This window comes from Lepidochelys olivacea, assembly GCF_965140295.1.
Source record: "Lepidochelys olivacea isolate rLepOli2 genome assembly, chromosome: 2".
NCBI classification, from domain to species: domain Eukaryota; kingdom Metazoa; phylum Chordata; order Testudines; family Cheloniidae; genus Lepidochelys; species Lepidochelys olivacea.
The window spans coordinates 184,263,752-184,279,742 of record NC_140412.1 but is presented as its reverse complement, the minus strand read 5'-3'; the positions used below and the strand labels follow the sequence as shown (position 1 = coordinate 184,279,742).

Here is a 15,991-nt window from a genome sequence, read left to right as displayed (position 1 = left end):
GAATGGATGGGATATCCCTTTTTTTAGAACAGTTGCATTAACATAGAATCATAGAATAACAGAGTTGGAAGGGATCTCTGGAGGCCATCTAGTCCAACCCCCTGCCCAGAGCAGGACCAATCCCAACTAAATCATCCCAGCCAGAGCTTTGTCAAGCCTGACCTTAAAAACTTCTAAGGAAGGGGATTCCACCACCTCCCTAGATAACACATTCCAGTGTTTCACCACCCTCCTAGTGAAAAAGTTTTTCCTAATATCCAACCTAAACCTCCCCCACTGCAACTTGAGACCATTACTCCTTGACTTGTCATCTGCTATCACTGAGAATAGTCTAGATCCATCCTCTTTGGATCCACTTTTCAGGTAGTTAAAAGCTGCTATCAAATCCCCCCTCATTCTTCTCTTACGTAGACTAAACAATCCCAGTTCCCTCAGCCTCTCCTCATAACTCATGTGTTCCAGTCCCCTAATCATTTTTGTTGCCCTTCGCTGGACTCTCTACATCCTTCTTGTAGTGTGGGGCCCAAAACTGGACACAGTACTCCAGATGAGGCCTCACCAATGTCGAATAGAGGGGAACGATCACGTCCCTCGATCTGCTGGCAATGCCCCTACTTATACATCCCAAAATGCCATTGGCCTTCTTGGCAACAAGGTCACACTGTTGACTCATATCCAGCTTTTCATCCACTGTCACCCCTAGGTCCTTCTCTACAGAACTGCTGCCTAGCCATTCGGTCCCTAGTCTGTAGCGGTGCATTGGATTCTTCCGTTCTAAGTGCAAGACTCTGCACTTGTCCTTGTTGAACCTCATCAGATTTCTTTTGGCCCAATCCTCCAATTTGTCTAGGTCCCTCTGTATCCTATCCCTACCCTCCAGCATATCTACCACTCCTCCCAGTTTAGTGTCATCTGCAAACTTGCTTAGGGTGCAATCCACACCATCCTCCAGATCATTAATGAAGATATTGAACAAAACCAGCCCCAGGACCAACCCTTGGGGCACTCCGCTAGATACCGGCTGCCAACTAGACATGGAGCCATTGATCACTGCCCTTTGAGCCCGAGAATCTAGCCAACTTCCTACCCACCTTGTAGTGCATCCATCCAGCCCATACTTCTTTAACTTGCTGACAAGAATACTGTGGGAGACCGTGTCAAAAGCTTTGCTAAAGTCGAGGAATAACACATCCACTGCTTTCTCTTCATCCACAGAACCAGTTATCTCATCATAGAAGGCAATTAGATTAGTCAGGCATGACTTTCCTTTGGTGAATCCATGCTGACTGTTCCTGATCACTTTCCTCTCGTCTAAGTGCTTCAGAATTGATTCCTTGAGGACATGCTCCATGATTTTTCCGGGGACTGAGGTGAGGCTGACCGACCTGTAGTTCCCAGGATCATCCTTCTTCCCTTTTTTAAAGATGGGCGCTACATTAGCCTTTTTCCAATCTTCCGGGACTTCCCCCATGGCCATGAGTTTTCAAAGATAATGGCCAATGGCTCTGCAATCACATCCGCCAATTCCTTTAGCGCTCTCGGATGCAACGCATCCGGCCCCATGGACTTGTGCACGTCTAGTTTTTCTAAATAGTCCCGAACCACTTCTTCCTTCACAGAGGGCTGGCCACCTCCTCCCCATGCTGTGCTGCCCAGTAGAGTAGTTTGGGAGCTGACCCTGTTCGTGAAGACAGAGGCAAAAAAAGCATTGAGTATGTTAGCTTTTTCCACATCCTCTGTCACAAGGTTGCCTCTCTCACTTAGTAAGGGGCCCACACTTTCCTTGCCTTTCTTCTTATTGCCAACATACCTGAAGAAACCCTTCTTGTTACTCTTAACATCCCTCGCTAGCTGCAACTCCAGGTCTGATTTAGCCTTCCTGATTTCATTCCTACATGCCCGAGCAATATTTATATACTCATCCCTGGTCATTTGTCCAGTCTTCCACTTCTTGTAAGCCTCTTTTTTGTGTTTAAGATCAGCACGGATTTCACTGTTAAGCCAAGCTGGTCGCCTGCCATATTTACTATTCTTTCTACACATCGGGATGGTTTGTCCCTGTAACCTCAATAAGGATTCTTTAAAATACAGCCAGCTCTCCTGGACTCCTTTCCCCCTCATGTTATTCTCCCAGGGGATCCTGCCCATCAGTTCCCTGAGGGAGTCAAAGTCTGCTTTTCTGAAGTCCAGGGTCCATATTCTGCTGCTTTCCTTCCTTCCTTGTGTCAGGATCCTGAACTCGATCATCTCATGGTCACTGCCTCCCAGGTTCCCCTCCATTTTTGCTTCCCCTACTAATTCTTCCCGGTTTGTGAGCAGCAGGTCAAGAAGAGCTCCACCCCTAGTTGGTTCCTCCAGCACTTGCACCCGGAAATTGTCCCCTACAGTTTCCAAAAACTTCCTGGATTGTCTGTGCACCGCTGTATTGCTCTCCCAGCAGATATCAGGATGATTGAAGTCGCCCGTGAGAACCAGGGTGTGCGATCTAGTAGCTTCTGTGACTTGCTGGAAGAAAGCCTTGTCCACCTCATCCCCCTGGTCTGGTGGTCTATAGCAGACTCCCTCCACGACATCACACTTGTTGCTCAGGCTTCTAAACTTAATCCAGAGACTCTCAGGTTTTTCTGCAGTTTCATACTTGAGCTCTGAGCAGTCATACTGCTCCCTTACATACAGTGCAACTCCCCCACCTTTTCTGGCCTCCCTGACCTTCCTGAACAGTTTATACCCATCCATGACAGTACTCCAGTCATGCGAGTTATCCCACCAAATCTCCATTATTCCAATCACATCATAATTCCCTGACTTTGCCAGGACCTCCAGTTCTCCCTGCTTGTTTCCCAGGCTTTGTGCGTTTGTATATAGGCACTTGAGATAACCCGCTGATCGCCCCTTGTTCTCAGTATGAGGCAGGAGCCCTCCCCCTCACACACTCCTGGTCGTGCTTCCTCCCAGTATCCCGCTTCCCCACTTACCTCAGGGCTTTGGTCTCCTTCCCTCGGTGAACCTAGTTTAAAGCCCTCCTCACTAGGTTAGCCAGCCTGCTCGTGAAGATGCTCTTCCCTCTCTTCGTTAAGTGGAGCCCGTCTCTGCCTAGCATGCCTCCTTCTTGGAACACCATCCCATGGTCGAAGAATCCAAAGCCTTCTCTCCGACACCACCTGCGTAGCCATTCATTGACTTCCACGATTCGACGATCCCTACCCCGGCCTTTTCCTTCCACGGGGAGGGTGAACGAGAACACCACTTGCGCCTCATACTCCTTTATCCTCCTTCCCAGAGCCACGTAGTCTGCAGTGATCCGCTCAAGGTCATTCTTGGCAATATCATTGGTGCCCACGTGGAAAAGCAGGAAGGGGTAGCTGTCCGAGGGCTTGATGAGACTCGGCAGACTCTCCGTCACATCGTGAATCTTAGTCCCTGGCAAGCAGCAGACTTCTCTGTTCTCCCGGTCAGGGCGGCAGATAGATGACTCAGTCCCCCTGAGGAGAGAGTCCCCGACCACCACCACCTGCCTCCTTCTCTTGGGAGTGGTGGTCGTGGAACCCCCAACCTTAGGACAGTGCATCTCATGCCTTTCAACTGGTGGAGTCTCCTTCTGCTCCCTTCCCCCAGATGTATCATTGATTTAGTAGATATCAATTTTAAAGGCAGTATCAGGAGTTTCTCTGAGTTTTGTTGGCTCCCTCTAATGTGTTCTCGCTCTGATGTCAATAGGTCAAATCCTGCTCACTTTGTTCACACAAGTAGCCCTGTTCAATCATGTGAATAAGGTGAACAGGATTTGGATTTGGCTTAGTGCCTGCAACAATAAGACTCAGGTAATTTCATAGGTTTCAGAGTAGCAGCCGTGTTAGTCTGTATTCGCAAAAAGAAAAGGAGTACTTGTGGCATCTTAGAGACTAACAGATTTATTTGAGCATTAGCACTGAATGCATCCGATGAAGTGAGCTGTAGCTCACGAAAGCTTATGCTCAAATAAATTTGTTAGTCTCTAAGGTGCCACAAGTACTCCTTTTCTTTTTGTAATTTCATAGTGGCTGAAATTGATGTTTATAACTAGTAGTTTTACAGAGGTGAGACTTGCAGTCTTTGAGGCCATGTGGAGCATGTAGATGAGACTCTCTTCTCCTCTGGAAGTGTCTCACAGAACAATAATTTTAGTCCTAGAAGACTGTAGTGATTGACTTGTCAGATCTAATGACAGCGTCATGCAACTGCTTCTGTACAGGAGAAGGAATTCCATTATCTTTACTATAATCCTGTTCACTTATGCTAAGTATCCCATAACACCTTGCATTTGTTGAAGTCAGCTTTGGCTTAAGTAGATTAGGAAACCATCAGGATCAAGGCATATGAATATTCTAGCCAGATACAAACCTAAGAAGTGTCTGTCTTCATGCTCTTGGGACCTAGAGTGGGCATATTATGAACAAAGATATAGGGAGGCACACCATGAAAAACCAGATAGTTGATTCACTAAATCTAGATTCAGATGGTATACCTTTTACTTATAAATGGGAAAGGTATAAAAAGATGGATGTAGGGGAGTAACTTGGGAGCACACCTTCTGTGTAAGGTGAATATACTAATGTTGCATGAGATGGGTTCCCAGATACTGGTATCATATTGAACCTTCCTGCACTATATTATTATTGGCTTAGAGCAGTAAACCTGACTGATATTGGTTATTTGGTCGCTTGACTATATTTCGTAATGAACCAAAGCAGTTGAAATATACAATTTATCAGTAAAGCAAGAAGAAACGCTGCTCAGAATCTGGATGGAGGGAAGGATAGGCTAAATTTCATCTCACTCAGTCCAATCCAATAATTGTCAGCCCCTCTCTTGAGAAAGTGAGAACCCACCTAGCTGGATGGATGAAGGAGAACCCAAGCTGAAATGCCTGAAGCTTCTGCAGCAAAACACCCCAAAAAGTAGGGTTGGCCTGGAGAAAGAAATTGACAGATCCCATGGAGGTGAACAGGTTGTGAAATATCTCACCCCAAGCACTGCCTGTAAGTGTCTCATGTACATTCAACGTTTCATACAGGTACCTCAGTGTCTGATACTTAAAACTCCTGTGTGAATGATGTCTCTACTGGAATTCCCCCAAACTGGTACTCGAAAGAACAAGTTGTTCAATTTGCTAGTACTGTTGTTTTAAATAAGTACCGCAGTGGTCCAAAACAGTACCTCTCACAGGTGTTTACTGTAGAATACAATATTTTTTTAATAATGCGTGTATCCCCAAATGTAGAACAGTGTATGGTACCCAGAATGTATTGTGCTTCTCTGTTAGGAATATGGGTAAAAAGGAATGCAGGGGAGCCGGGACTACTGAAGATTTGACAATTATGCATTTGAAATCAATTTTCATTGGATTATCTTCCTCATTCTTATAGATTCTGATTCAATAGTCCATCCCTATTCAGCAAAGAATTTAAGTACAAGCTTAATTTCAAGCACATGCTTAAATACCATTAAAACCTATGGGGCGTAAAAACGTGTTAAATACTTTGCTGAATTGCAGTGGTAAAGAATAAGCTTTTTAAGAGAACTGATTTCTATAGTCCCCTTTTTGTTCACAAAGATGGTCAGAAACATAAAATATTAATTTGGTAAAACGAAATGTTGAGCTGATAAAAATGGCCTTGGTCAGAAGAGTTCAAAATTTCAAAGAGCAATGAAATTGTGTAATTCCGCATTACTGTAAAGGATGAGGATGAAATTGCTCTTAAGGAACAAGAGCACTTTCTCAATGGCATCCATGCACACTGGGATCAATGTACAGTATGAACAATGAAAAAGGGTGTTTCAGCTTAGAAGTTTCCCCCTTCTCATCGCTTTGAGAATCCATAAGCAGAGTGTGAAATTTAAAAGATAAATATAAAGATAGAAATCCTGATACATTCCAGAGAGAACCTAGTTTTTCATTGCATTTCCTTGGCATTTGTTCAGAGCTCATAAGTAAACCTTTAATTCACTCCATATTTTATGACCGTTTCATGTTCTTTTCAGATCAAGTCTGCACCCACCCCCAACACACCCTTGTCTCCTGTACAAATAATGTATGCTTCCAGACTTTGTGGGAAGTTTGTCACATTTGAGACAGCATTACATTACTCTTCATGTTAGCTGTCCTAAAGAAGTTGTGCTATCAAGCTGGACAGGAATGGGAAGTCCAAGATTTGTTCTCTGACAGAGTTTTCAGTTGTAAGCATTTCAAAGCAGGGAGGCAGGGTGGCGCAGTAATTGCCTGTCTCCAAACTTCTTTTTCTCCCAGCTTCCTACAGCTCAGTTTATGTCCTCTTGCTGATGAGGATTCTGACGTATGATGTATTGATTATTTGTTTTTGTTTTTTCTTCACTAGAACTCTCATGGCCATGAATATGATAATTGTAGGCTTGATCATTGTTGTGCCAAAAGATTGGTTGTGGTTAGAATTTGAGGACTTCAGAGGGATAAGTAAATTAAGATATACAACTTCCTCACTCCTCTCCAAACCACAAAACCATAAAGAAGATAGTCATAGGTTTTTATTTTTACAGTTGATTTAGTGATAGAAGACACCAGATAATGAATAAAACAATTCTTATCCCCCACCCACTGAGCAAGCATAGCTTGGGCTGTGACTGTGAAGGCTTTTCCCAATTATCCCAGCCTCAAACCTGAACTAAAGAGTTCTATCTCCAGAGAGGTGATCATTATAGTCCATTCTCCATCTCCATTAAGTCCTTGGTCTCTATCTGTTGACAAAGGGCCTATTCTGACAGTGATTTTTGTGACATGGATATTTGTATGCTATGAAGGGGCTAGAGAATATCACCTAATTTTGCAGACAGCCATCACTGAAAAGTCAGCATTTGCCAAAGTTCCTGCCCAGCAGCATATGTGATAGCAAAGTTTTTTTTCCAATAGTTGCAGTGAGAAATAACTGTGGTATCGGTCTTTTGAGCAACAGTTTATATTTCTAGAGGACAGAAGCACATTGTAGCCACCACTAGAAACCAGCTGCCTCTGACAAATTGTATCATCTTTCCAAACTGGCACAGTGATACAAGGAAGATTAAAAATAAAATGTTCGGTTTCTCAAGGTGGCATTTTCCTAACACCAGTTTTCATACAGCCCAACAGGAGACAGGAAACTCTCCATCCATCCAGACATCTCAAAGTACTTTACACACACTTTGTGCTAATGTTTAATGCTAGAGCTTATCTACCTCTGAGGTGAAATATAATTACCATAGAGCACGGACATCTCATTATTATTATAATTCATTATTTGTGTTACTGTAGCACATAGGAGCCCCGGCCATGGACCAGGACTCCATTGTGATAGGTGCTGTACAAAACAGAACAAAAAAGACAGTCCCTGCCCCAAATAGCTTACAATCTAAGTCTGAGACAAGAGAAAACAGATTGATGTCAACAGAGTGCAAGGAAACAAGACAAGACAGCTACAGAGTGTCACAGATGAGAGCTGAACAATGTGATTGTGGCAAATGTCATGTTAGTGCCATGATGTTTGCTGGGAGGTGGGGAGGGGATTACTTAGGGACGTGATCAGCTCAGAACATCTTCAAACATTTTCCAGTAGTTCTGTGCTTAGTAAAAAGAAGGGCTTGGGGGAATTCATCCTTCAGGGGTTATTCTGAGAATTCAAACTCATAACCACACACAATCAGACCCAGGTTCTACATTTGAAAACTTTAAACTTGGCACCAGCTATTCTTATGTTCTTCCCGAAGGAGGGAGGAACAGCGTATGATACCTGCTGGTTCACATTGATTTATTTTCCTTTAAAGGAAACATTTTCTTGAATTTGGATTAATTTTTTTGCTAAAGTAAAATATTCTACCATATCATCTGAAAGACACACCCCTCCATTCTGTGGATGTATATTATTGTTACTGCTTTAACAATGACAAGCCTAAAGAAGTTAACAGTGCACTAAAATTTCTGCAATATATGGAAGAAACTAACAATTGCCACAAAGAATTGTAAATGTAACCACTGCTTCTCTCCAGAATGACTGGCAATAGAGAGGAACCTCTCACTTCAAAGTGATCTTGGTAGCTTGGAGTTTTTTAACTTTTGTTAAAAGTTAAAATCATTTGTTAAAACGCATTTGTGTGGTGTTGATTTTATTTTATTGGTCATTTGGTTGTTTCCTTTTTAATCCATGAAAAATAAGGAATCTCAGATGTAGAGAGAATCAGTTAATCAAACCTACTTCCACCACATTCTCATGGAGCAAACTATATTTAAAATAACAGGTCTGCATTTTGCTTGCCTTGTGTATGCAGTAGAGAGAAGTACGGTTTCATGGATCTAAGTTCCAGACTGTACTTGAATTCTCTTCCCAGTGCAGTTGCCTGCTGAGGAAAGGTGTAGCCTTGAACTGCTGCTTGAACAGTGCAGAGAGAGGGGAAAATGGGCCTTGCTGATGGTTGCAGAACTCTGTGTGGGTTCTGGTGCAACTGGCTGTGGGAAAATATTTTGAAAATGGCAGCCACCGATTAATATATTTCAGCTTCCTGTACACATTTGCTGCTGTTCATGCTACATTCAGATCAAACATCTGGTGGCTAGATAGAATTACCAACTGGTATGAAAACTGTTTGCATGGAGGGAGAAGAAATGTGTGTAAGTTTAGCTGTATTCTTATTATTCTTCCACAAATGGTACAGTCCAGTCTCATCAATATCAGCCTGTGGAATGCTGGAGTCAGTGATGAGCTGCCAAAATCTTAACAACCGGTTCCCTCCTCACCCCAGAGGAGGTCGTGGCCCACCCCCGGCCTCTGGGGACTCCTGCCCCATCCAACCCCCTGCGTTCCTTGAATCAGCTGTTCACGCGGGAAGCCTGGGAGGGCTGAGAAGCAGGCGCCCCTGCCCACCCCACCCCCCCAGGTTACCTGCTGTGGCACGGGCGCCCCCCCCCCCCCCGCCGTCCCAGCTCACCTCCACTCTGCCTCCACCTCCCTGGGCCTGAGCGCGAAGCTGCAGCCTGCTTCTCAGCCCTCCCAGGCTTCCCACGCGAACAGCTGAACATTCTCTTTCCCCCTTTTAAAAAACAGTCCTAGCTGTTTGAGGTTGAGGTTAATGTGATGAAATTTGACAGGGAAATAGCCTCCCTTGAAGAGAATCACTTCTGAGTTTTCCAGTGAAAATAGCTTTTGAATTGACTGAATTATAAGCTTTTGAAATTCAGACACAGTGTAAGAGCAATACATTTTGCTCACCTAAATGTGCAGCTAAGAAAAGCCATACATAGGACATGTGCATGGTTGACATTGCAACACAGGGAAGTATATGTAGCGGAAAGTTTACAGTGAATGAGGTCAGGGATCCTCAGGAGTCCTTTCTTCATTCACTGTGCACCTGTTAAAGGGCACAGGGAATGGGTCTGGAATGAGGAGGACCCCAGTGAAACCCTAGCTTCACTCAAACTGCATATCTCGTGAAGAGGGGCAGTGAATGAAGGAAGGAGGAACGTTCTGCTTCCTGTGAAAACAGTTTATGCATTCATCATATGCGGTTTTCCATATGAAGGGTGTGGGAGTTTGGCACCATTGAAAAATTGATGAATGAAGTGCAAAACGTTTTCAGTGTCATGGGAATTTGTACCAACAGGAGGATAAAGTGTTCTTTGCAATCCTCTGTTCACTTTTGAAGGCAGATACTGAAGCAAGATCAGTATCTGGGGGAAAATGACAAAGCAGGTATTTGTTGAATGATATTTACTGAGACTCAAATCCAATTTTTAAGGAAATCTTTACGAAAAATAGTCTGAAAGCACAATATTGAGGACACATTCCATGCTTGTCATTTTAAACAGCTATGTACAGTTCATCTCAACATTTGTTTACATTAGAAATATGATCAGTGAAACTACACTGCTGTGTATTTAATAAGATGAGTACCAGGGAAAACTGTACAGCTTCCAGTTGTAAAAGATCTTTTCTAATTGCTTTGTAGGTGGTCTTTGAGGCCTTGCACAATCTGGAGCCTCGTGGTTATGTTGTGGGATGGATCATTGCTATTAGTTTGCTGGTGGGAATTCTCATCTTCCTGTTGTTGGCTGTGCTGTTATGGAAGGTAAGACATTAGTCAGACACAACACAAACACCAAGGTTAGCCCCTAACCTTGGCATAAATTGTACATATGTCTTCCTGCATCCTGATTATCTGTTCATTTAGTTTCCATTTACTCTAATAACTAAACAGCCATCTACACCTAAAAAGCCATTAAACATCAAAAGAGTTTTCATCAGGGGAGATGAAACGGAAAACTGGCATCTTCACTGAAGGACATTAAATATTGAAAGCTGTAATAGTGATTCCTGATAGAAGAGAGTCCTTCCTCATACTCATCACTAGCTCTCATTTAAATTTCAGGTACTTTTTCCCAGATTTTTTCAGAGGCACAGTGCTCATTGATTTCAATGGGAGCTGCAGAGTGCTTCCCTAAAGGTCAGGCTAATTTTGCTTCTTGAGGTCATAGATTCAGTATATACCCAACAGAAACCAGTAGGTGGTTATTCTTTTGTGGGGGGTAAAGGCAAGGAAAGAAGAGAGGATGAGAGGCAATCAAGCTTGAATTCTTCGGGACCTTCCCTCCAATATGTTTTTAGAGGTGGCAAGAACAAAATTACTTGATGTCCCAAAGCAAAATCCAGTGGTGGTAGTTAAAGGTCAGTGCTTACCCTCCTTAAAATAGGAAACGCCTGTTGTGTCTCAGACATTATAATGGAGTAAGGGTGGTCAAGATCTTGACATCTGAAGGATGGCCGCTCTCCGTGCTACACCTGAAGCATGAGAAACTTGAACCTCTTATTCTGATTCCTCTTAAAATAGAAATGTAAAGGCCACTGCCAAGGCTACCAGTGGGTGGGGGACACACACACAGGAACAGGCCCAACATTATTTTACTGGTGGTGAGAGAGCTACAGTTACCTGATTCAAGCTGTTTAACAGTGTGCGCACTACAGACTCATTCTACCAGCTGTAGTGGGGTTCTGGGGCTACAGCTGAATGGTGGTCTAAAAGGATATATCACTGTGTGTTGCTAGGCCCAAAAGATGACTTGCAATTCCATGTTAAAAATGGCCACACAAGGATTATCTTGTGCGTATTTTTTTAGTTTGAAAAGCAATGATTGGCTGTCATCTGAAATCTCTCTTCATGCCCAATTTGGGGTACATATGAAATATTTTTGCCCTCCATGGCACAGAATGTTTAAAAATCTCTAGGATTGAGATGGCAGAATAATCATCAAAATATAGAGGTATCTGGTAGGAAAGGCCTGTGGCTTGATTCTGGTGATACACAACTTTGAAATAAGGATCATTGCTGCATATAGTTATATCTATAAGACTGGTTTCTTGTAGTTAGAGACCCGAAAGTGAAGGTATCTTCGTTACTAGGGATAACAACTTTCACAATGTTTTTTCAGCAGACTTCAGTGCCATTTTTTACTTTAGAGTACCGACCAATTACCACTCCCTTACTTAAAATTGAGAATCAGGCTCTCTGAACCTCGTAAAAAAATGAGATTTGTTAGCCAATCAGATGCATGCACAGAAGTTGCCATTTTGTTATTTGATTGCTTTGAGGAACAATGTCCCAAATGACAGCAGCAGGTAATAATAATAATACCTAGCCCTTTTCATCCAGCGATATCAAAGCACTTTATAAAAGAGGTCAGTAACATTATGTGTATTTTACAGATCGGGAAACTAATGCACAGAAAGATGAAGTTGCCTGTCCAAGGTCAAACAGCAGACTGTGGGCAGAGCAAAGACTAGAACCCAGGTGTCTAGAGTCCCAGTTTAATAGTTGGTCCAGTAGGCCATATGGATTATTAAAGCTACAGATAATTTGGAGTTTTGTTGTAGAAAAAATTGACTAAAAAGACATTGATGCAGTCTGTAGCTTTTAATTCTGCTTTGAAACAATAATCCAGTATTAAATATTTTAATATTCATGGGAAGTAGAGAGTGAAAAGTGACTGACAATATTAAAGTGCTGTGAAATAAAACTGACATCGGAAAATTGCATTCCTTTGAAGGGAATCTTAATTGCCCGATTGTAAAGATTTATTAGCTAGAATTGGCTTGGCACATCCTAAAGTAATTCCTGAATTTTAGACAATAAAAATCCAAATAGATTTATATCAAATTAAAAAAAAAAAAAAAAGCTTGGAGTGAAGTAATAGTTATAACAATATGATTTGGCCCAAATGTGAGACAGAGCTTTGGGTGCTTTAAAAGTCAGTGTCATTGTTGGGGCTGTTATGACTGCCTGTTTCACTCAGAATAAAAGCTCTTTTTACTATTGTGCAAGAGCATTAAGATGATTTTACAGACATAATAAACTTTATAGCATGAGATCAGCCAGTCTGGATTTGCTTCTCTGATCATTGTTTTAGTATTTGATTTACACTCCATGGGTCAAATCACCTCTGGCCTAACCGAGTACAACTCCATGGAAGTTCTTAGAATGGTGCCTGCTTACATCGTGATTAATATGTCCCTGTACATAGCTGCTGTTCTAATGATTTAGGGAAGTGGCTCTGAACCTTTCCAGGCTACTGTACCCCTTTCAGGAGTCTGATTTGTCTTCTGTGCCCCCAACTTACACCTCACTTAAAAACTACTTGCTTACAAAATCAGACATAAAAAAACAAAAGTGTCACAGCACACTATTATTGAAAAATGGCTTACATTCTCATTTTTACCATATAATTATAAAATAAACCAATTGGAATATAAATATTGTACTTACATTTCAGCATATAGTAGATAGAGCCTTGTAAACAAATCATTGTCTGTGTGAAATCTTAGTTTGTACTGACTTTGCTAGCGCTGTTTATGTAGCCTATTGTAATCTAAGGAAATATCTAGATGAGTTGAGTTGGTGCACTCCCTGGAAGACCTCTGCGTACCCGCAGGGGTAGGTGTACCCATGGTTGAGAACTACTGATTTAGGGCACTGGTTTCATTCTGTTCAGGATTAGGCCAAATCCTCCTCGCTTTACTCATGAGAGTACAGTGGTTCAAGGGGACTTCTTGCGTAAGGCAGGTGAACAGGATTTTGCCCCCCTCCCTTTTTTTGTAAAGATTTAGTGAAATAGCTATTTAAGCCCTACTTTGACTCTCTCTTCCAAGTTTGCTATGCCTCTGTTCACCCATGCTGGACTCCTCTGCCCTATTCACCACGTTGTCTCCTGCTTCCAGCAGGTCTACTTCATAGACCATAGCTATCTCCATATACACCTTGAGTTCCTTCCTTGGCCACATCCAGCCTGATGATCTTTATTATGCAGGGCCACCTGGGAGTTCCTGTCCTATTGTTGCTCATAACATCACATTGTGCTTCTCAATTGCAGAGAAAGGGCAGCAATTCCACTCCCATGACACCTGCTGAGAGGCTGCCAGCAGCTTGGGGCTGGGAGGGAGGGGAGGAACCAGTTTCTGCTACAGTACTGGCAAACTATCAGTTGCACTACTGTGTTAGTACGGCATCGCTGATTCAGCAGCAGGGCAGGGAGGTAGACACACACAGAAACTGGATTTTTTGGGTGCTACCTACCTGGATTATGCCATCACTGAGAAATAATAGATTGAAAGAGTCAAGTTGCGTCATATTCTGTACCTCTGTATAGTGTCCTTTAATAAATAGTAAATTTATAGTAATAATGTTTTAAAATGCTGTGGATTGAGGGATTTAGATGATTCATTGTTGAACTGATAAAAGTTAAAGGCAAACAAAGCCCCAAGCAACATAAAATCAAAGGGCTGTATGCTCAGCTGAGGATATTAGAGAAGTTTCATAGAATGGAACAGTGTTGATTTACACAAGGAGGGATTTGTAACATACAGGTTTAAAATTCATCATGATTACACTATTTAGTTTCTCAGGAATGCATTGTACATGTAAACAGTTTTCTGTCTAATGTGAGCCAGGGTGTTTCTAAAAGGAGCCTATCACCATGGTATCCATGTGCCAATTTATATATAAATAAGGTTACTGTTACTCTTTTATAGTCTGTGTATTCTTGATACATTGGAATGGGCTCTAAACATTGTGAATGTTCCTTTTACAGTAATACACTCCTCTTTCTAGAACTTGGCTCTTTGACAGGATTGCTAAAAGAAAAGCCTTTTAGCAGAATAGTGTCTCTGATCAGGCAGAGATGTCCTAGTTTTCTCTCTGTACAAGGGTCCGTTTTCCTTCTTTGTCGTTAGATGAGTGTTTGAGAACCTTCCTTTATCTTCTAGGAGGACACAGTGGTTTTCATCCAGGAGAGGATATCATTTTAGGTTTTCTTCTAAGAGGGTATCATCCTTAGGCTGCTGAGCTGATCATTTTGTCAATAAGTCCTGCCTTTGAACTGCCTCAGTGACAGAGGCTTATTCAGATACAGATTAAATCCAAATAAAAATGTCAGACACATTAAATGTTTGCTTGTGCAGTGGGCTATAATCTAAACGTCGTATTTAGGGATTACAGTACTTTGCCAGTCCTGTGCTAAAGGACAAACTTTGAAATATGAAGTTCTTTTAAAAAAAATTAAACAAAAAGGATATTTTAAATGTGTGCATGGCTATATTGTTTGGAGAAGCACGGGCTGTATGTCTTCTTGCTGTGATTGTATAACCCTGTTTAGAATAATGTTTAAATATTCTTGTGCAGTATCTGTAAATACTTTACATCTTATTTGAGCATTCAGAAAATTCCGTAAACTCTGTAAGGACAAAGCAACTTGAAATTCACCTAGGTAGTGGAGACTCATTGCAAACACTGGCTTCCCCTTTTGGGAAGAGAGACTCCCTTATTTAGGGCCTCATACAGTATAAGTCTTCTTTATACAATGGGCCAAAACACACAGCTTACTGGTTGCCAGAAGGAAAAACAAAACAAAACTCTGCACTTATTCTTTGCCAGTGGTTGCTCTGTATCCTGTGTTACAACTCCAGAAAACATTCTCTCTCCCTCTTTTATCTGCAGCTGAGACACCTCAGGGAAGTGGATGCTAAATACCATTTCCTGGCAAGTCCTTATACCAACATCCTCTCCTGAATGTCTTTTTAAAGAATATTAGGTCCGCAAAGGAATAAAATTGTCAGTCCCTTGGAGAGGAACAAGAGTACCTATAAGCATGGCACAAAGACCAGTGAGGATCTCAGTAAGGGGCAGAGGCCATACTTTCCTATACAGGTTAAAAATAGTCCTTCTTACACAACCTTTCATGTAGGAGATTTCTCAAACCAAATAGCAAATTCTTCCAAGCAGGAACCACAGGGATTGTCCTTTAAATTTACAGCTCCTGTAGCAGATAACCCGAAGTAGACAAGCCTATTTAGGCTCATTGACATTTCATATTTTTGACAAACTGGCCATGTCAATCCCCAGCTCACCTGTTTTCACATCATTTCAAGAACAAAACAATAGTTAAATGGCAGTGCTTCAAAATTAAAGCTCATTGAAAGATCTGTGGTGACATTGGAAACCTTTGCATAATTGGGGTTTAGATAAACAGGGGTGTTGACCTAACAAGCTTCAAAGTCTCTGATCAGGGTCTCAAGACTGGGAGCACAGATATCAAAGCACATAAAGATGTAAACATACCTAACCATTGGAGAAATCTGCCTCTGATTTCATTTAGAGAATTTTCCATTTTCATTTTTGCGTCAATGGAATCACTCCCCATTTTTAAACAACCTAAAATGTTCCCTCCCTCTTCCTCCACATCAAACATAAGCTCCTTGTCTTTGCTTTCAAGTCCCTTCAACATTTAGCTGTTCCATCTCCCATCAGATCAGCTAATATATGAAGCTACCATCTGCCTTTACTCTGCCAGCAATGGCAGCCTCAATCGCCTGCTTGTCCTCTTCTCTATCAAGTACTACTATGCTTTCTCCCAGGCTATCCACTGTACATGAGTAAAACTCCTCATCAAACTTGCAAAAGCTGTCACCTG

General features: G+C 42.1%; 1 protein-coding gene across 1 annotated transcript in view; it reads left to right on the top strand.

Annotated features, from left to right (window-relative positions):
- Nucleotides 1-15,991, top strand: part of ITGA9 (integrin subunit alpha 9) — a 297,598-nt gene that overhangs the window by 264,938 nt on the left and 16,669 nt on the right. Inside the window, exon 27 of the mRNA XM_084620253.1 lies at nucleotides 9,985-10,104. Coding sequence (XP_084476379.1) covers nucleotides 9,985-10,104 — 120 coding nt within the window. The remainder of the gene's footprint in view (nucleotides 1-9,984; nucleotides 10,105-15,991) is intronic.